Here is a 21521-nt window from a genome sequence, read left to right as displayed (position 1 = left end):
GATTCATTCGGCAGATATACAGTGCCCTCACTGTTCTCTAGGAAGTTAAACTGCTCCTTTCTGCAACATACATGATAGGGGTATGCAGAATCTAATATCTACTGCTGCGAAGAAGTAGATACTTCGTCAGATATTTCAAGGACATCTCTATCTGAATCACTGTCGACCGTCGCTACAGCAGCCACCATCCGATTTTTGAGTTGAAGGCAATCTTTGGCTAGATGCCCCAAATCTTCACATCGGTAATACCTGATTTTGCTCAAGTTCCTCCTGAACTTGGACCGTCCTCATCGCGATTTTCTGTCGCTCCGTCTACCACCTCCTACTCCTCCAGAAGCCACCAAAGATGAGCTACCGCCATCTGAGCTCGAAGCCGGGTTCTCTCTCCTGAGAACCTTGTTCTGGAGTATCGCCGCGGTGACTTCGTCCATCTTGATAGTGCTCTTTCCCACTAAAAGAGCAATCACTAAGAACTCGTACGAAAGTGGAAGCGATGCTAGCAAAACCAGCGTCCTGGTCTTCTTCTCAATATTTTCGCCAATGCTGAGAAGGTCGGTGAGAATCTTCTGGAAGTGGCTGAGATGCTCCTGCACGCTGTCCCTCAGCCATCCATAGCTGGTAAAACTACCTCCAGAGGAAAAATGTGTTGGTGAGAGACTTCGTCATATACAATTTTTCGAGCTTCGACCACAGCACTGTTGGAAAAGTCTCGCTCAGCACATGGATCATCATCTCATCCATCAGGTACATACGGATGGTACTCATCGCCTGTATCTATAGTCATTTTCAATCCCGCATCTCTATGGTGGTTGGCTTTTCCTCGCACAAGAGAGCATCAATCAACCTCTGTTGGATGAGCATGTCCTTCACCTTTGCTTGCCACAAGGAGAAATTACTCTTTTCATCAAATTTGTTGATCTTCATCTTGATTAATCTTGTTTTCTCCATCTTCAGTCTTGCTTACCACCGCTGCAATCTACGTTCTTGTACTGCCCCGCTCTAATACCACTTGTTGGGTAGATGTCTGGTCAGGACACCACCTCCTAAGATCTTTTCAGTATCGCGTGATGTAGCAGGAAGAAAGAAGAAACAAAACAAAAACAATCAAAATACGTGGATCAGCCACAAAAGGGCTCGCCTCCATGGGGCATGCAAACTTCACTATGAAAAAAAAATTTTACAAGAGGAGATCTCATCCTCAACTTTTGTACACCAAATTTCTCTCTCACTAGAAGTTTCCTTCACAAAAGCTCTCTCTTAGAAGATCCTCCTTGACCCCTGAAGTGACCGACATCTGCTGTCCAGGAGTCCTACTCCTCTCAGCGCTTTAGCCTCTCTCTTCCTCGGGTTCCTTCTCAGGTTCACGCCGAGCGTCCACGAGAAATTACATGGCCACCAGTCCGCGTACAGGTCTCTGCTCGCGAACCAAAAGGCCACCAGAAGACCACACGACCACACACATCCTTGTTCACTGTTCTCAGGCCTTTATAGGCCTTAAATAAGGGTTAGATTAGGATTAGAAATCCTAATTTGGCTCAAACAAACCTTAGATAACCTCCTCCAGCCGTCGGATCGAAAACAGAATCAACCCACGTCGTTTGATCATGATCGGTCCATGAAATAGTATCGTGGACCGCGAGAAACGTCTAAAAAATGCCCAGGCGGTCCACGCGGTCTGCCATGGACCGCCCAGTCCACGGTGGATCGGGGTACAGGCCAGGCCCCAAAGGCACCTGGGCCTGTGCCGGCCCGTGCGCGCGGGCCTGGGCCGCTCCCGCACCGGGCTTATGCACCTGGACCGCGCCCCGCGCGCCCGCCCGCCGGGCTGGGCCGCACAACTGCCTGGGCCACGTGCCTGGGTCGTGCGCCTGGGCCGCACGCCTGGGCCGTGCGCCCCGCATGTTGGCCCCGCCTGGGCTGCACTCCGCCATCTACGGCTGCACCGCTGCCGCTCCACAGGCCGTAGGCGATCTTTCACCGTCTCGGATCTCGTGCAAGCTTAAAAAGTTTGTATCTTTTCCATCCAAAGTTTGTTTGGAGTGATCTTGATCTCGTTGGACTATTTTTTATCGCGGATCTCGCTATAGATTCAATGTGAACCGAATCTCGAAGCGTAACACTTGAAACTCATCTTGTATTGCTTTGAACATCACTCTGACTTATCTATTAACTATCAGAAAGCTCTGTCTCACTAATTGGCTTTGATTCCTTGGAGGAATATGTCTCCTGGCTTAACTACTCCACATCCACACTGCCTTTTATCTTAGACTTCCTTTGAGGGGCCGAAGGTTATCTAGATCGGATTGGAATGCTCTCCTCTTATGGGTAGGATCTCGGCTTGCCACATAGAAATCCAAGTTTCTCTCCTCTGCAGGTAGGCTTACCCTCGTTAACTTTGTCCTCACCTCACTACTGCTATATTTCATGTCCTTGTTTAGGCTGCCTCGCTGGGTCGTCAAGAAGATTGTCTCCTATAGGCGATTGTTCCTTTGGATCGGATCGTCCTCTACCAGTGGCTTGTCCTACAAAGTCAGCTGGAGCACCATCTGCTTGAAGAAGGAGGAGGGTGGCCTCGATGTAAAGGACATCTATCAATTCAATACTTCTCTCCTTGCCAAATGGGGATGGAGACTTCTTTCTAATGATCATGCTTTGTGGAAGAAGCAGGTTCAATGGGCATACCATAAAAAGGTTAGGTTTGGCAATTCTTGGAAACCTCGGAGGGGGTGCTCCTCCTTATGGCGTGATGTTATTCGAAGCCTCCTTGCTTTTTGGAATCGCACTCAATTCCTTTGCGGAAATGATCTGCGAACCCTCATCTGGAAGGATAATTGGATTGCTGCTGCCCCTCTTCAAACTCTGTTCCCTGATCTTTTCAAACTCTGCAAAAATAAGAACGGCACTGTGGCAAGTTACTTCAAACTCAGACCACGTTCTTGGCATCTCAGACTACCATCGAATCCATCCTTCGAGGTAGGCACACAATTTGATCTCATTACCTATCTGTTGAACTCTGTCACTCTTAGCAGTGATGAAGATCGAATTATTTGGAAGGCTTCCTGCAATGGTGAGTTCTTCACTGTCTCACTCTATCAATTCCTCAACTTCTCTGGCGCAATCTGTAGGTTCGCCTCCATCTTATGGAATCTTTCCATTCCACTGAAAATACGATGTTTTCTGTGGCTGTGTTGGAAGCACAAACTGAATTCAAGGGATGCTATTGGAAAGAAGCTGGGCAAGTTCTTGGACGGCTGTGCCTTCACCAGAAACAATCGATCATCTCTCCTCCTTCTGCCCCCTATTCTCCAAGATCTGGAGCTCCATGTGTGTGGCCTTGAGTACTCTCTGCCCTCAGTCCACTTTTAGGTACATTTGCATGGACTGGACACAGTCGAAGTTTCCGAAATCTTCACAGCTGATTATTTTGATGCTCTTCTCTGCCATTGCTTGGAGATGCTGGAGGGAGCGTAATGCTGGGCTCTTTTTCAATAAAGCCTCTTCGACGCAGGTAGTCGCATGTGACGCCTTGTCCCTCTTCAGAGACTGGTCGATCCTTTGCAACTCCAACCAGCTGAAGATCTTTGGTGCTGTTTGGTCTAAGATCAAGCGAGTTTCTTCCTCCTTGCCAAGCTCCTATTCTCATCACTCTGCCCCCAACTCTGTTCTGTTATCATGGGCCATGTCACGTTTCTACAAATGTTTGGAATGCTATCAAAGGAGTTAAAGTCGATGCAACATGACAGTACCTTACTCATTTTCTTCGGCACTTGCACTCTCTATTTCAAATTCTGGAGCAAACCTTACTCTTCATTCCTTCAATTCTTGACCGTTTAGAAGCCTGTTACCGGTTTCTGAACATATCTGCAGCGTGTTTCTGCTCCATGTCTGTAACCTGTTTCATGCTCTGTTTTCTGTCCTGAAAATCCTGTAACTGAACCTGATGTTCTATAACCTCTGGTTCTGTAACATTGCTTGTTGTTCGGTCCCTTATCAATAATTTTTTGGTGGCTGGTTTCTTCCCACCCTCCATTTTAATCAAAAAAAAAAAAAAAATCAAATAGCAAAAGTTTGCATCTTTTACTTGCTATGATTTATGATGGAATTGTTCTATTTGGTTAATGAATTTGATCGCCCTTTTTCCTATGTACTTCTTGTTATGGGTTTAGTGCCGACCGTGAGTGAATTCTTCGTTGGAGCTGCTTCGAAGGTTATTAGGATTGACATGGTGGTGGAGTAGCCACAGTCCATCTCATATGTCCATGAGACGGTTCTAAAGAAGAGGAAAAATAATAAAGAGTGGGCTATCAAGAGGAGGGAGCAATTGGAAACACGAAAGAAGAGAGACAAAGAGAACTGAAACTCGCCATCAAAAGGCCTGAGAAGTTTATCGAGGAATACTGTGATAAAGTAAGCATCATCTTGCTTCAATTATTCTTTTTGAGGAAGATCTTGCTATAGGCATTTCAAGGGCATAAAAATGGTCCCACCTGGTCCGCATTTCATTTACTATAGCCCCTCAAACCAGCAAACATTACTTCCTAAGAGCTGGAATATTTTCACTTGGGTCTCATTTCATGGTACAGTCAAGTAGCAAGTCAAGTTGGTAATTTTTCATGTACCAATAGCATATGTTGGCCTTTATTTTTGTACTTGCTTCTTTTGCATGGCCCAGTAAATAAATAGTTTTTCTGAACTTCTGTAGTACTGCTTTTGAGGAAAAAAGCAAGCTAAACCATAGCGAGCAGATGCATACACACTTGAGTTTTAAGTCAGCAATGAAATATGTCCTTGGGTGATTGTTGTTGGAAATAATGATTTTGAGATTAATATTGATTGTCTTGTAAATGAAGATTCCAAAACATGTAGAAACCTTTTTGAATTCTATTGTTAGAAAAAGGCAAGTGAAGATTCAAACAAGAGAAAAAATAGCAATGAAAGAGAAAATCTAGCCTTGGACACCTAGTAATCATCCTCGAACATTACCTAGGTGTAATTAGGCCACTCACCATGCTTACTAAATCGTTGCTTTTCTTCCATCTTCAGTTGCCTGCTGCCCTCAACTTGTGGTGTCACTGCCACTGCTGGTTCTCTAATATCCAACCTCTTCTTTCTATATTGTATAAGCAAGACTTGATGAGAGGGTTGAAAGTTTGAAACCCTTAAAGCGCTCATGTCACTGCTTCCTTGTTCTTCTTTTTAGGTGAAGGTGGTTCACTGTTGTCATTGCCACCCATAACATAGTGATTTTTTGGAGCCAAATCTTGCTTCAAGTATGGCTGCAGTACTACTGATATTTTTTTAGTGCTCAGTTTGACCTATTCAGATTTCTCTGCTTGTTATTTATTCTTGAATAGTTTCATGAACATTTTGTAAATTTCATTAGTATTGTCCTTTTATAATTTCTTTGGTCTTCTTTTGTTCCTACCATAACTATAGCCATCCAGCCTTTTTCCAACTATTTAGTGTCGGCTATCTAGTTGATATATAATGACATAATTCTTCTTGCAAGTAAAAGAAACTATAGAACTATGTTTTATGTAATGAAAGTCCATCTACCATCTAATGGTAACTTTAATGTAATGAAAGTCCAAGATATTTGAACTTTTCCCATTTGTAACTCCAATGGCATAGGTACTTATCTCATGGTAAACCTAGGCCATGTAAATCACATGGCATGTTTAATTCTGTTCAGCATCAGGGTTTTCTGTTAGAATATTTGGCATCTGAAGTATGTGTAGTTTGTTTCATTTGAATTCTGTTACTGATTTTGACCCTCAATTTCCAGGAATTGGACCACATCCGGATGAAACAAAGACTCAAGCTGTGGAAGTTGCCTTCTGACAATCTTAAATCTTAGCTACCTTTTGTCATTCGTACGGTAAGTTAGTGGCATAATACTCTCTAAGTTAGGGCATCATATTTTCTAAGAATTTAAGTCCTAGTAGGATGGCAGGGTGTCCGACTATCCCGTGTTGGAAAGGAGCACTATCTGATTATCGGGATAGGATGGATCATCCACCATCATATATTGGGACACAGTGCATTCCGTTTCATGAAAAAATTAAAATAATCTTATCTCAGGAATTTGAATTATTGGTATTCTTATTTTCGTGAACTCGTGTTTCAAATTGATGCCAGTGAGGCTAAAATTGATCGTCTCCCTGTTTCTCTATGTTCAGCACAAAGGATATGCATCCCAGGATCAGAAAAATTTTGAACTTTTTGAGGTTGAGACATATATTAGGTGGTGCATTTCTGAAGGCCAATGAGGTAACAAATCAGATACTTTCTTCATTCTTTTACCTTATATCTTTTTTTTACCCCCGGCAAGTTCATTAATTAAAAATCTATTGCATCATCTACCCTAACTTGAAGAGCGTGAGGGAGCTGGTTTACAAGAAGTGCTGTGGAATGATAGATACGCTGAGAGTTCCTCTCACGAACAACAATGTTATTGAGCAGGTATAATGTTCTACATTGTGTATAATCATTCACCTGCACGACAGAAAATTACCCTTTTTCTGTTTCATGTTTTAATACATGGTCTATGAATTTATTATGACCAAGGGTTAGGACGAAACCATCACGAAAAAAATTTCCTTTCATATTGCATGACATTCCTAATTTTTGAGTGCGCAAATATTTAAGATGTTATGTCAAAGAAATATGTCCAAGAATAGGTTTACATTGAAATTTCTGCTAGAATCGTAATTCCCCAAGGCAACGTTTAAGTGTAAAAAGTTTTTTCAAGTCATAAGCTGTTGTGCATGATTCGGTATCACAAGGTACAGGAGGAAGAAAGAAGAAATAAAATAAAAAATATAATATAAATATATCGATTGATCTCAAGTTTATCTTCACGAGACCTGCAAGTTTTATTATGAGAGAATAAAATATAATTAATATAAGAAAAATTCATCACTCAATCTTTATGCAAGAGTCTGTCTCAAAATCCTTAAAAAAAGCTTTTTGAAATCTCTCTTGAAGTCTTTTTACACTTTCAGGACGTCATCAATTATCCAATACAACAAATGGTTCGTCCATCGAAGCTATATAGGCTTTAAAATCTTAGAAATACTGTTATATTATGAATACTGAGTTTTGATCAATCTTAGAATTATCCGTGGCCATTCGATCGTGATCAGCTCACACTAGAGCCATCCGATCATGCACTATAGCCTCAGATGAAGCTTGATCACATTCAGAGCAATCCTCAGCCATCCAATCATAAACGGCTCGTTCTATAGCCGTCGGATCGCATAAAATCGCTCGTGGATTACATATGGACTGTGTGATCGGTCCACGCAGTCTCCATGGACCACCCAGCACTTTGCGGTCCACGATGGACCGCATAGGGCACTGGGCCTGGGCACCCTGTGTGTGCTGGACCGACCCGCACGCATGCCCATGCATGCCTGCACTGGGCTTGCCCAGTGGGCTGGGCCGCATGCTCCAACGTGCGTGCATCCGTCGGGCCCGACTACGTCGCCACCGGCCTCCACCGCTTCGTGGTCTGTGCCGTTGCTCTGAGTTTTTTTCACGCGTATCTTCACCGTTTGGACTCTGTTTGGACTGTTCTTAAACTCGTTGGACTTCGTTCGTCGTCCTGAACTTCGTTATGGGCTCAATATGGATCGAATATTGAGGCATATTTCATAACAATTTCTATCTCGACTCAATATTCGGTCTCCATCTATCTTTGAGAGCTTGTGATCCGTCTCACCCCCCCAACCCTGGGGCATGCCTGCAGTCTCATAGATGGGTAAATGTGGGAATCGAGCTAGGCTGCTCAATCCCACCTCTGTCATGGGTTGTGTCCATTCTGACCAAAGATCTGCTCGGAGAAATCTCCTGCGGTAATAAGAATTTCACTCTGTCACATCGCCTCTCGTCCTCTTGAGTCTCCCATCTAGTACTCAATCTATCTCCATCTAGAGCTCTACCTTGCTGTGGACTCCTAGCTCCTAAAGCTCCATCTCGTACTGGGCTCCCTATCAGATAGTAATGTCTTCTCGTCTTCTTCTTCTCCTCCAGAATAACCTTATTATCGTGCAACACTTTTAGGATTTCTCTACCAGCTACCGTCCTGTAGCCTCTCAAATCCAGTCTGCTCGGTGAGATAAAATTTTGCTTGAAATCGGATATGTATCAGACCTCCCTAAATCTCCTCATTACATCATCATGTGTCCTCTAACTGACCGTCCTGATATCTCTGATCACACGGCTCGTTCCATCTGGTGGATAAACAGTACCCTTACTGCTCTTTAGAAAATTAAACTGCTCCTCTCTGCAACATACATGATAGGTATATGAAAAATCTATAATCCACTGCTGGAAAAAAGTAGATATCTCCTCAGATATCTCCAAGACATCATCCTCTGACTCGTTACTGGCCATCACTGCAGTAGCCCTCATTTGATCTCTGAGTTGAGGGCTATCTCTGGCTAAATGTCCCAACTCATCACATCGATAACATCTAATCTTGCTCAAGTTTCTCATCCTGGACTTGGACCGTCTTCGTCGCAATCTCCTGTCACTCTATCTGCCATTCTTGCTCCTCTAAAAACTACCAAAGCCGAGCTGCCGTCTGAGCTCGAAGTTAGATTCTCCCTTCTGAGAACTTCATTCTGGAGAATCACCGCGGTGATCTCGTCCATCTTAATAGTACTCTTTCTCACTAGAAGAGCAGTCACTAAAGACTCATATGAAGGGGGAAGCGATGCTAGTAAGACTAACATCCTGATCTTCTTCTTAACTTTCTTGTCAACACTGAAGAGGTCGGTGAAGATTTTCTGGAAGTGATTGAGATGCTCCTGCACGTACTATAACAAAACAGGTTATTAGCGATGAAAAATTTTCATCACTAGTTATCAATTTTCATCGCTAATAATTATTAGTGACGAAATATTTATCGCTAATTATTCGTCATAAATAATCACTTCATTGATAATATTTTATAATGAAAAAAATATTTCGTAACTAATAAACGGTATTTACGATGAATAATTTTTATTGTTAAAATATTTTTATCAAAAAATTTTAATAGTAAAAAAAATATTTACGATGAATTATAACATCGCTAAAAATAAAAATTAATAACGATGAAATTTTTTTTATCGCTATTAAGTTAATTAAAATTTTTTTGAAATAAAAGTTTTGAAAATTTTTAGAGACAAAATTTGAGTCGCAAGAAATATTTTTTGCAACGAAAATTTTTTGTTGCTATTAATTTAATAAAAAAAATTTTAAAAAATAAAATTAAATAATATTAGCGATGAAAATATTATGTTGTAAATAAGATAATTTTTGATAAAAATTTATATCACTAATAATTATTTACGATGAATAATTTTTCATCGCTATTAATTATATATAAAATTTTAATAATTTTATATTTATTAAAAAATTAAATTATTGTACTAAAATATTTTTGGCGATCAATATTTCTTCAAAAATAATTTCATCACTAATAATTTAATCATATTTTTTTAAAAAATAATTTATGAATATATTTTTAATTTATATCTATAATATTTTTTATAAATTAAAAAAAATTAAAATAAAAAATTTACACAATAAATAGATAAATAAATTTTATTATTTTATTATATTAAATTAAATATATAAGAGATTTCAAATAAAAATAAAAGAATACATGAAGAAACCGTCAAGTGTCGGTATCTGGAGAACGAGCTGGGGAAGGGGAGTACTCGAAAGAGCTCGAACTGGCCTGCTACTGCCTCATCGCTGCATCATCCGCTCCATCTGCGCCATCCGCTCCATCATCTGGATCTGGAGCTGTTGATACTCATCGTTGCGTGCAGCCAACTCCTGAGCTCGCTGCTCAGCCTGTCTCTACACCTCCGTCAGTCGAGCCTCGCACACAGAATGGATATCAACCTTAGATGAGCGTGATAATGAGGGAGCAGTGATTCCATATCCTAGACCTCTAACATAACAGGATCTCGTACCAAGTATCTGATCACAGATTTCATCATCTATGGGTACGGTCGAGCCCTCAAAAGTAAGCTGAAATTTCATGTCTATCATACGGTCTTGAAAATTAAAGTTATAGTGATTTTAATTTTATAATAAAAATCAGACTGCGAATGAAAAAATAATTGAAAAAACTTACAAAGAGCTCTTGGCTCCCCATCGTCCACTCCCCTGACCGTCGCTGGTGGGTCCGCTAGTAGATATCGATCCTACCAAGAAGCTCATCATTCTTAGTATCTCTCTGTAATTTGAGAATTAATTAAAAATTTTTTAAATAACTACAGAATTATATACTAATTAAAAATTTAAAATTATCTACCATGTGCTCCATGTGATGAGCAAACGATCTTGAACCCTCATAATGTGGTACGATCAGTCTCGTCCGATTCGCTTCATTTTGGACACATCTTCTCTGTATAGTTACCAGTCAAATTAGTAGATAATAAATTTAATTTAAAAATAAATAATTCAATCATTAAACTTTAAAAAAAGAAGAAGTTTGGATGTGTAACTGGATATGTCGAATCTTCGTAATGCCGACATACACTACAAGAAATTTGATTTTTTACGACGAAATTTTAGCGACGAAATATTTTTCGTCGCAAAAAAGTAGGCTTTTGCAACGAAATTTAAATTTCATCCCCAAAAATTAGGTATTTGCGACGAAAAAAATTGCGTTGCAAAAAGTTATATCTTTTGCAACGAAATTTTTTTTTTGTTGCTAGAAGTTCATTTTTAGCGACGAAATTTTTTTTCGTTGCAAAAAACAGTCTTTTTGGCAACGAAATATTTTTTTTCGTAGTTAAAAATTTATTTTTTGCGATCAAAAAAAATTTTGTCGCCAAAAAATTATATTTTTTACGATGAAATTGATTTTTTGTTGCTAAAAAAAAGACTTTTGCGACCAATTTTATTTATATTTAGCGACGAAACTATTACGTCGCTAAATTTTATTTTATTAAAAAATTTTTGAATATTTTGCGACGAAAATTTAAATTTCGTTGCTGGAATTGATTTTTAGCAACGAAAGTTTTTTCATCGCAAAAAAAATTTTTTTTTGGCGACGAAAAAATTTTTCGTTGCTAAATTTTTTTTTGCGATGAAAATAATTACGTCACCAAAAATTTAATTTTTAGTGACGAAATATTTGTTTCGTTGCGAGAAACTTGATTTCTCGATCATTTGCGACGAAATTAAATTTTCGTTGTCAAAAATTAATCATTTGCGACGAAAATATTTTTGTTGCAAAAAATCAAATTTTTTCGTGACAGAAAATTTATTTTTAGCAACGAATTTATTTCGTCGCTAAATATATTTTAATTAAAAATAAAATCGAAGGTATTCAGCCCTAATTGAAAAAACCCGCTTGATCTCCCTCCCGGCCCGATCTCCGCCGCGGTCATCCAAATCTTCTCCCTCCCCGATCTCCGACGACAGTCGTCGTTCTCCGGTCGCCGGTCGTCCTTCCCGATAAGTCCTCTCCCTCCCCGCCACCATCCTCTCTCTCTCTCCCTCCCCACCGCCACGCTGGCCTCTCCCTCCCTTTCTCAGTCTGTGTTTTTTTTTTGTTTTCGTAGGGCCGTCGCAGCCGCCGCCGCGTCGCCGCCGGGCCGCCACCGCCTCGTCGCCGTCGGGCCGCCACCGCCGCGCGATCGCGAGATCGCGAGGGTTCTGGACGAGTGCCGGCTCTCGCACGCCGTGCACACCCGGAAGCTGAGAGAGCTCTCCACCCTCCGCCCCTCCCGGCCTCTTCTTCCCTTCCTTCGCCCGAGCCCTGACCCCTCTCTTCGACTGCGCCCGCCGCTCCCTCGCCGCCGAGCGCACCGTCCGATTCGTCTCCGCCTTCGCCGCCCTTCCCGACGCCAAGGACGCGGCCGCCTCTGGTGCCTTCCTGGAGGAGTTCCTCCGGTTCCTCCTCGTCGCCTCCGGTGCTGCGAACCGGACCGCCAGGTTCCGGTCGTGCCAGATCATCTCCGAGGTTTTGTGCCCTTCCACGATTCTGGATCTAGGGTTTTGAAGGACCAATAGAATCCTTTCTGCAATTTTTTTTTAAAATTTTCTTGGAAAAAAAACTGCCACCGATCTGTAATTAGTTAAAATTTCCCAATTAAATGAACTGGTTTTATTATCTAGACATATGTGATTTTTTGATCTGTTATTTTCTCAGATTAAAGGATTTTCAGATCTGCTATTTTTCTAGAAAAGGAAAGAAAATTTTGTTTTGCAACTATTTTCACTACGTCATCACAATCCTATAAGATCTTAGGAGTGTAAATGCTGAGTTTTTTTTTTAATTATTATTATTGTTGTTGTTGTTGTTGTTCAAATATTTTGATCCTTCATAGTTTATCTTCTTATCTTGTGGGATTGGGATTAATTAGGGGAAATACATGACAAAAAAGAAGAAATCAAATGAGATTATTTCAATATTATCAAAATTTACCCTAAATTTAGAGAGCTTTGAAATTTTCTCAAAGCATGCCTTGAGACATTTAGCATCATTTTGCCTGATCTATGTTTCAGTGATCCAAAACTTTATATATTTTTTTAATTTTTTTTAATAAATTTTAGTCATTAAAAATAATTATTTATTATTTTAGTAATTAGATATAATGTTAGATATAATTATTTGTTTGATATAATTAATTTTAATCATGATTTAAAAATATTTTTAAAATATTTTTTTTAATAATAATATATTAATTGTAGCATAAAAAATTTATAAGCCTTAGAATTTTCGTTCGAGGATAGCGTGCAAAAACCAATATTTTTTTTATGAAAAAAATATTGGTGCTTTACACACTATTCTCGAATTGTCCTCGTGGACAGTTTGGGCACGTGAATGAATTTAATATTGCAACACATGTGCTTGTATATCGCAGAGTTTTGTCGGTATTTTTGATCATGTTCTCTGGATACATAGCATAATTTTAATGCTTGTGTATCTGGAGAACTGCGTCGAAATGCTGCCGAAATTTTTTTTGGTATACAAGACATGTATTGCAATATTAAATTCTTACGTTCCTGAATGGAATAGGACCATCACCCTATAGGTAGGAGATATAAGGCGTTAGTCAACTATTATTACATAAAATTGATTGTATAGTTTGCATCATAAATATGTAGGTATGGATCGTGGTTGGATGTCTTTGCGTGATAAGTTCTGTCCCGAGTATATTAGGGGTGTGACGACTTTTATGAATGTGGCGTCCAATCATACTAGAGAAGATGGGAAAGCTCGTTGTCCATATCGTCGATGTAGGAATTTATTTTGGTGTACCTTATCGGACATTCAGAATCATTTATACGAACACGGTATAGATGTGACTTACAAGAGATGGACTTGTCATGGTGAAGATTTGCCGACTAGCTCGAACATGTTGTCCAGGAGTCCCATAAATCTATCGTCAGTCGGTGGATCATGCAGTCGTGAAAGACAAACACTTGGTGAAGAAGATAGAGAAATTTTAGAGGATCTTCATCTAGAATTATTTGAAGTAAATGTAGAACGAGAGCAGAATATCAGCATTCCATTCCGAGACAAGAAGCTGAAGAGGACATTAATATATCTATAAATGATAGATTCGAGCGTCTATTAAGAGATGCACAAAGTGATGTTTATCCTGGTTGTAAGAAGTACTCTCTGTTGTCCGCCGTAATAAAGTTATTACACATGAAGACACTTGGTAAGTGGTCAAACAACTCGTTTAATTGGTTGCTCAAATTTTTGAAGGACTTACTGCCAGAGGGAGAGTTACTTCCGTCAAGTCATTATGAAGCCAAAAAATTATTGAAAGGACTCGATTTGGGAGTCGATGACTTGGGCCTACGTTGTGAAAAGATACATGCATGTCCGAATGATTGTGTTCTATTTCGGAAGGATAAACAAGATCTACAAGCTGTCCAATTTGTCATTCAAGCAGATGGAAAGAAAGTAGTGGTAAGGATAAGAAGAAAAAGAAAATATCATGCAAGATTCTACGGTACTTTCCGATTACACCACGATTGCGTCGATTGTTCATGTCGAGGCATACTGCTTGTGACATGCGGTGGCATAAGGAGGTAAATAATATGGACGATGATGTCATGAGACATCCATCAGATGGAGATGCATGGAAACATTTTGATCGTGAACATCCATGGTTTGCAGCTGATTCACGAAATGTCAGGCTAGGGTTGGCAACAGATGGATTTAATCCATATGGTAATCTTAGTACTGCTTATAGTATGTGGCCTGTTATGGTATTTCCTTATAATTTACCACCATGGAAGTGCATGAAATCACCTTTTAATCTATTGGCCTTGTTGATCCCGGGTCCCCGTGCCCCTGGAAGAGACATAGACATATTTTTAGAGCCATTGATCGAAGAGTTACAATATTTGTGGGAAGAAGGATGCGAAACATATGATCATGTTGTAGGAGGCATCTTTCGTATGCATGCAGCATTGCTTTGGACAGTTAACGATTTTTCTGCATATGACGATATTTTTGGATGGTGTACAAAAGGGTATAAAGCATGCCCAACTTGTAACGATGATATTACATCGGACCGTATTCGCGGAAAGATTTGTTTTACCGACCATCGACGTTTCTTGCCAGATGATCATAGATGGAGGAGAAGTCTTAAGTTCAATGGCAAGCATGAACGACGTGCGCAGCCAAGATTCTGGTCTACGGACAATATTTTAAATCAGTTACCAAACCCACAGGATGTCATATTTGGTAAGGGTCTGGCCAGCCAAGTAGGGGTGCGAACAAGTATCGGAAATTGGAGAAAAAAGAGCAAGTTGTTTGATCTTCCATATTGGAAAATGCTTCTTCTTCGACATAATCTTGACGTCATGCATATTGAAAAGAATATATTTGATAATGTATTTTATACCATTCTCAATATCGAAGGAAGAACAAAGGATACCGTGAAGGCTCGTCTTGACTTAGAGGATATGCGGATTAGAAAGGAATTACATTTGATTCGACGAGGGGATAGGCTGGTGAAGCCATTGGCATGTTATACACTGAATCGAAGAGAGAGAAATCAATTTCTTTCATATTTGAGATCAGTGAGGTTTCCTGATGGATACGCCTCAAACTTGAAACGGTGCATCAAGTCGAAAGATGGGAAGATCGTCGGGATGAAAAGTCATGATTGTCATGTACTTCTACAGCATGTGCTCCCAGTTGGTTTGCGCGGATTGTTGCCGGATAATGTGTGTGATACGTTACTTGATCTGGGAACTTATTTTCGAGACTTATGTGCGAAGACATTGAGACGAAGTCAGATCGACATATTGGAGAAGAAGATTATCATTACTCTCTGTAAACTCGAGATGATATTTCCTCCCGCCTTCTTTGATATCATGGTGCATCTTTCTGTTCATCTTCCACATGAGGCTAGATTGGGTGGGCCAGTACATACAAGATGGATGTACCCAATTGAAAGGTAATTGCATGATATTGTAATATTTATTATTCATTATTGTATTCTTATTATATGTGATATCAATTGATAATTTATTGAATAGGGAGATGCGTGAATACAAGAGTGCCGTCACTAACAAAGCACGGCCTGAAGGTTCAATAGCAGAGGCACATGTTATGAATGAATGTCTGACGTTCTGCTCTATGTACCTTCGACGAGTGGAGACCAAATTTACAAGGCCACAGCGAAATATTGATGTGGACGAGATTCTGACCGATGGATTGTCCGTGTTCTCCAATGTTGCCCGACCATATGGTAAAAAAGATTTTCGAATGTTGACACCACAAGAAATGGATGACATGCATTGGTATGTGCTAAACAATTGCGAGGAGGTAGAAGCCTACATGATGTGAGTATATACATTTAATTTTTATTTATTGATATATCAATGAATGCACGTGGACTCTAAATTAAAATATACATGGTATTACTGTATCACTTCAGAGAACACGAAAGTGAGCTCAGAAGAAGTAATCCTACATTAGCAGCGGCACGACATAGGAATCAATTCGCATCATGATTTGACGAACGGGTAAGTTATGTTCATGTTCATCCATGATTAAAAGTTTGTTTATATAGTATTTATTTTGTCAAATTTAACCTGCTTATTGTTCTTTTAATTGTAGATAGCTCAGCTATGTATAGACAATCCTAGCTGTATCAGTAATGACTTAGCTGCACTTGCACGAAAATCTGACAGACGTATATCAGTATATTCAGCATGCATAGTCAATGGTGTGCGATTCTTAACGGAAGATCGCGATCGTGATCGAACCACACAGAATTATGGAATAAGCATGGAGGGCGAGCACAAGGGTGAAATAATAGATTTTTTTGGTGTTCTGCATGAGGTTATAGAGTTAAGATATAGTGGTCTTCGACGGATTGTGTTATTCAAGTGTCGATGGTATGACTTAGGACGACACAGGCCAATTGTTATAGATCCTCAACTCGTCAGTGTCCACACTGGTCATGTATGGTATGAAAGTGATCCTTATATTTTTGCAAAGCAAGCAAGACTAGTGTGGTATATTGATGATAACAAAATAAAAGAGCCTTGGCGAGTTGCAATAAGGGCTCAGCATAGGCATTTGTTTGATCCTGCACTTTTCACATGCCCGAACGATGAACATCTTGAGAATGAAGTCTGTGCAATTATTGAAAACGAAGCATATCAAATGCAAGCACCAGATAACATATTAGTGCCAGATGATACGATTGACATAGGACAGTTACAAAGAGACGACTATGAACCTGAGGATGTTTCTGTTGTTGGATCGTCGATAAGGGCACGGACACGAGCACGATCCAATAATGACTTCGTTAACGACAATGATGATAGTACTTCAGGGTCGAAGTCTTCTATGACTCCCGTCGAAGATGACTATATGGACACGAGTTCAGAATCTGAGAACAATAATTAATATGAATAAGTAATTCAATTTATTTTTTTTTATTATATCATGTAATACTTGAGTTTTTTTGATTACTTACTGATTTAAATTATTTTAATCATTGCAGCATCATGACTGGTCCTGGACGTAGACATTCACGGGGTAGGCAGCAGGCTCCGCTTGATGATACACATCCTCACTTTAGCATTTTGCATGATGTGTCAGAGGATTTAAATGAGACTCAGTTGCCCGAGTCCACAGAGCCGCCTAGTGCTCAGCCAGAGCTTGCCCAGCCGGAGGCCATGGTACCGCAGCATCATCCCCTTACAGGTACATCTCTATCAATTTATAAACCATATATATTTTTTGGTTATATGCATTTAGTGATACATGATATATGTTCATTTCATCAATTTTTACATGTAGGAACACAGCATCGACGTGCAGTGCGTGGTCCTAGTAGGGGTCTTGTTTTGGAAAAATATGTGCATACACACAATGAAAAACCGAAGGTACATATATTTCGAGATCATCCGGTTGGCACAGAGGCTAGTATCGTCGCAAATGAGATCAGTTTGTATATGTGGAATCATTTTTCGTGGGCTGCTGAAAGTTTCAAGCATGTAGCTCCTCGATACCGTGATGCTCTAGTCTCTCACATCAGGGTAAGAATTAAATTTGGATGTCTTGCATATCATTACATGATCCATATTATTTTTGGTTATATAAATAAATTTTTTATTATATAAATAATTTCATGTATTTGCCTTTTGGTATGATTACTGTGTAGGATAATATTGACTTCGAGGATTGCACTGACGAAGAAGTGACGGCATGTATTCTCAAAATGGCCGCAAATAGATACAGAGATCGGCGATGTAGGCTTCATAAATACTGCAATGAGCTGCAGGCGAAGGGGATTGATCCTGTGACCCAGCCATACAGAAATTGGGCTGGGTCTAGTGACGATTGGCGGTGGTTATGTGAGCATTTTGGAAGTGAGGCATTTCAGGTATGTCTAGTGTTCCAAGTTTTTTTAATTATGTTATATCCTTTATTGGTTATAATTGTATATATTTTGTAGCGACGATCGGAGGCGAATAAGGTGAATAGGAGCAAGATTGATTCTATTCACACGCAAGGAAGTGCCTCTTTTGCACAGGGAATGAAGAGGATGGTACGTAACTATATTTGCAATCATACTTTGTAACTTTTTATTAAATATTTATATTATTTTGATATCTTTTTTTTTCTTTTTTTTTTGTTTGAACAGGGACTATCCGGAGTCGACGCCTATGCTAAATTCTATCAAAACAAGAGTGGCGAGTTCGTGACCGAGGAGGCGAGGCAGCGTCATGTAAGTATCATTATTCTACATTTTGAATACTTTTAAAGAGTTTGAAAAAAATTTATGATTTTATTTGGTTTATTGTGAAGGAAAAAATGTTAGAATTGAGAGAGCAGGCGACGACGGAGGTGGGATCTGATGGTGATACTGGATCGCAGCATGTTTGTTTGATGACAGATGATACGATTTTGGATACCGTCCTCGGGTGGCAGCTAGGATCTGGTCATAGCATGCGGTCCAAAAAATCACGCAGTTCGTTATCCGGCCGGTCTGATGATGCATCGGTGCCAGAGGCAGTTAGGACATCCATGAGCATGATGCAAGATCAGATTAGTTACTGGATGAATCGTAGTCAAACGCTCGAGAGGATCGTAGCTGCGGTGGCGGGACGGCTCGGTATTGATGCTTCTGAGTTAGCACCTCTACAGTCACATGATGCCGCCTCTGCACCACCATCGCGACATGTATCGGGTCAGGGATCGACGCCTAGAGGAGGGAACGAGGCCAATGAGTCAGATCATACTTAGTTTGTACTTATTTTAAATTTAAAATGGTGTATGGACTTATATTTTTGTATATGACAAAGATGGTTATGAAACTTTTTGTTATTTGAAATTGGTCTTTTGACTTAGAATATTTTTATTGTGTTAACATACTGTTTATTTAAAATATGTTTGATCAGATAATTTGTATTTGAGCAGGTTTTTTTGGAAAATTAATAAAAATTTTATTTTTTATCCAAAATTTATTTTAGCGACGAAATATTAATTTCGTCGTAAAAAAATTTGTCAACCCAAAAAAATAAAACATTTATTATTCATTACGATAAAATTTTTTATTTCGTTGCTATTTTTGCGACGAAAGTCTTAGTTTCGTCGCTAAAAATTATAACTTTTTGCGACGAAATTTTTATTTCGTCGCAATTATGGCGATGAATATTTTTATTCATCGTCCTTATAGCGACGAAATTATTATTTCGTCGCCATTATAGCGATGAAATTTTTTTTTCATCGTAATTTTTACAACGAAATTATTTCGTTGCTATTTTTGTGACGAAAAAAAGTTTCGTCGCTAAAAATTTAAACTTTTTGCGACAAAATTTTTATTTCGTTGCAATTATAGCGACGAAATTATTATTTCGTCGCCATTATAGCGACGAAATTTTTTATTTCGTCGCCCTTTTAGCGATGAAATTTTTATTTTGTTGCTATTATAGCGACAAAATTTTTTTTCATCGCAATTATAGCGACGAACATTTTTTTCGTCGTAATTTTTGCGATGAAATTTTTGCGACAAATTATTTTGCGACGAAATCCGTCGCTAAGTTTTGCGACGAAATTCATTTTCGTCGCCAAAAATAAGAAAAAAATTTTTTTAATCAAAATATTTAGCGACGAAATTTTTTTTCGTTGCAATTTTAGCGACGAAAATTTAAGCTCTTGCGACAAAATATTTTCGTCGCTAATACAGTACATAACTTCGTCGTCTGGGTTTACTATTTTTTGCGACGAAATAAAATATTTTCGTCGCTAAGGTCTTTTGCTATGAGGCTTTCTCTACAAATTTTTAGCGACGATATATTTCGTCGCAAATACTTTTAGCGACGAAAATAAGATTTTTAGCGACGAAAAAATTTCATCGCAAAAAATCAAATTTCTTGTAGTGATATGACAGTCCAGTCATCTATAGTGATGCTGTCATAGGGCTGCTGCCACGCTGCCTTCTCCCCATGATCCTGCACCACATGGTACCAATATTGATGCATGTGATGGCGATAATCCCTGAAACGCAATGATAAATGCCTGTCCACGGCTCGCCTCACACGATCCTCCTCAAAATCGATGATGTCGAATATAGCCTATCAATAATAAATATTAAAAAAATATTATGCAAATTAAATATTTATAATATAATTTATTTTATCTGTAAGTGGGAGTATAAAATCTCTCTCTGAGCTGATAGAATGTGACGCCAATCGAAGAGCGTCACGGGGGCATAGCTGCGGCATATAATGCCTAGCTCAATCTGCCACGGCTCGCACCATCCCCTAATGGGCCTGGTGTAGCCAACTGATATCTCGATTCGGAGATGCTGTTCTGGGTTCTCGCATCTCCAATGCTCTAGAATGAGGTTCTTCAATGGACTTCGTCCTCGGCTCACTACAGATGAAGACTGGTCTGAAACAACAATAAATAAATCATCAGTATGATAGCTATCCAAATAAAAAAATTAAATTTTATTATATAAAAAATATAATAATACCACTAGGGCCTGTCTCACTCGGATCCGCCTCACTGAGACCCATCTCACTGGGACCTGTCGGTGCAGGACCCTCTGACAATGGAGCCGGTGTAGCAATGGAGATCGGTGAAGGCGCCTCAACCTCTGGACTAGACTGTGAACGCGAATGTCATCGTCTGTCTCTTGGTGCCATATCTGCAATAATTGATATATAAATAAATATAATATTGAATAATAATAATAAAAAATAAATAACATTCTAATGAATATAATTATGTCGCATACAATTATTGTAAGAGAAGATTGAACGAAGAATATAGATCTACTCATCAATATTCGTATCTTCCTTGATGTGTAGATTCTCCTTTGAATCACAATAATCGATATATATGTCATCTTCTATGTCATCATCATTTATGAACTGATCGTCTCTCTCTGACTCATCAAGATTAAATACAAAATCAGCTTCAACTTCGTTGGACGGTAGATCAGCCCTATTTAAAGGTGCCGTTACAAGTTTTTTATCAACCAAAAGCTCGGCTAATGTTTGTTCTTCCTGCTGAAAAGTTTCCTCTTCATGTAAATCCAAATTTTCATCCATCTCTAATCAGGTTGGTATGTCATATATGCCTCTAGATATTATTTTTTGTACAACATGCCAATTACCTTGATACTTTAGATCCTTCAAATATATTACTCGTTTCACTTGAGTTGCTAATATATACGGCTCATTTTGGTACTATGTTTGTACAAAATTTACACTGATAAAATATGAATCGATATGAATAATGATATTTTTATTACTAATATCCCATCATTCACACCGATATAAGAATACAAAATTATTGGACCCATACTTCATTTCTATGATATCTATCAGTACACCATAATAATCAATCTTTTCTTTTTCTTCATATCCGGTTGTAGCAATCCTACTATTCTGAGTCTGTCGTTGTATCTCAAGCTTCCTTGTATGAAATCTTATTTCTTCAATGATACAAAATACGCAGTGATTAACCTTTCGATCGGGATCATATGCTAAATCATACAACTCATCGGTCG

General features: G+C 39.1%; 1 protein-coding gene across 4 annotated transcripts; it reads left to right on the top strand.

Moving 5' to 3' along the window:
• The first annotated feature begins 2340 nt into the window (after positions 1-2340).
• Positions 2341-18833, top strand: LOC105048853 (uncharacterized). 4 transcript variants are annotated; one of them, XM_073261436.1, is made up of 12 exons: positions 2341-3366; positions 3454-3508; positions 4167-4407; positions 5786-5878; positions 6180-6270; positions 6376-6462; positions 16998-17200; positions 17297-17535; positions 17661-17882; positions 17955-18047; positions 18144-18227; positions 18308-18833. In XM_073261436.1, the coding sequence occupies exons 6-12, from the start codon at positions 6449-6451 to the stop codon at positions 18743-18745; spliced, it is 1293 nt and encodes a 430-aa protein (XP_073117537.1). In that variant the 5' UTR covers positions 2341-3366; positions 3454-3508; positions 4167-4407; positions 5786-5878; positions 6180-6270; positions 6376-6448; the 3' UTR covers positions 18746-18833. The 4 variants fall into 4 exon arrangements, with proteins under 4 accessions (XP_073117537.1, XP_073117534.1, XP_073117536.1 ...); XM_073261433.1 differs by having other exon boundaries at positions 2341-2577; positions 2668-4407; XM_073261435.1 differs by having other exon boundaries at positions 2341-2973; positions 3126-4407.
• The last annotated feature ends 2688 nt before the right edge of the window (positions 18834-21521 follow it).

Source organism: Elaeis guineensis, chromosome 7, assembly GCF_000442705.2.
Source record: "Elaeis guineensis isolate ETL-2024a chromosome 7, EG11, whole genome shotgun sequence".
Lineage (NCBI taxonomy): Eukaryota > Viridiplantae > Streptophyta > Magnoliopsida > Arecales > Arecaceae > Elaeis > Elaeis guineensis.
Note: the sequence above shows the minus strand (reverse complement) of the source record. Positions and strands in the feature narration are given on the sequence as shown.

Bases quoted from the DNA above. Each gene is read 5' to 3' on its own strand.
- LOC105048853 (XM_073261433.1), top strand. The intron at 17,883-17,954 runs GTATGTCTAGTG...TATATTTTGTAG, and splicing joins TTGGAAGTGAGGCATTTCAG to CGACGATCGGAGGCGAATAA. The intron at 18,228-18,307 runs GTAAGTATCATT...TTTATTGTGAAG, and splicing joins AGGAGGCGAGGCAGCGTCAT to GAAAAAATGTTAGAATTGAG.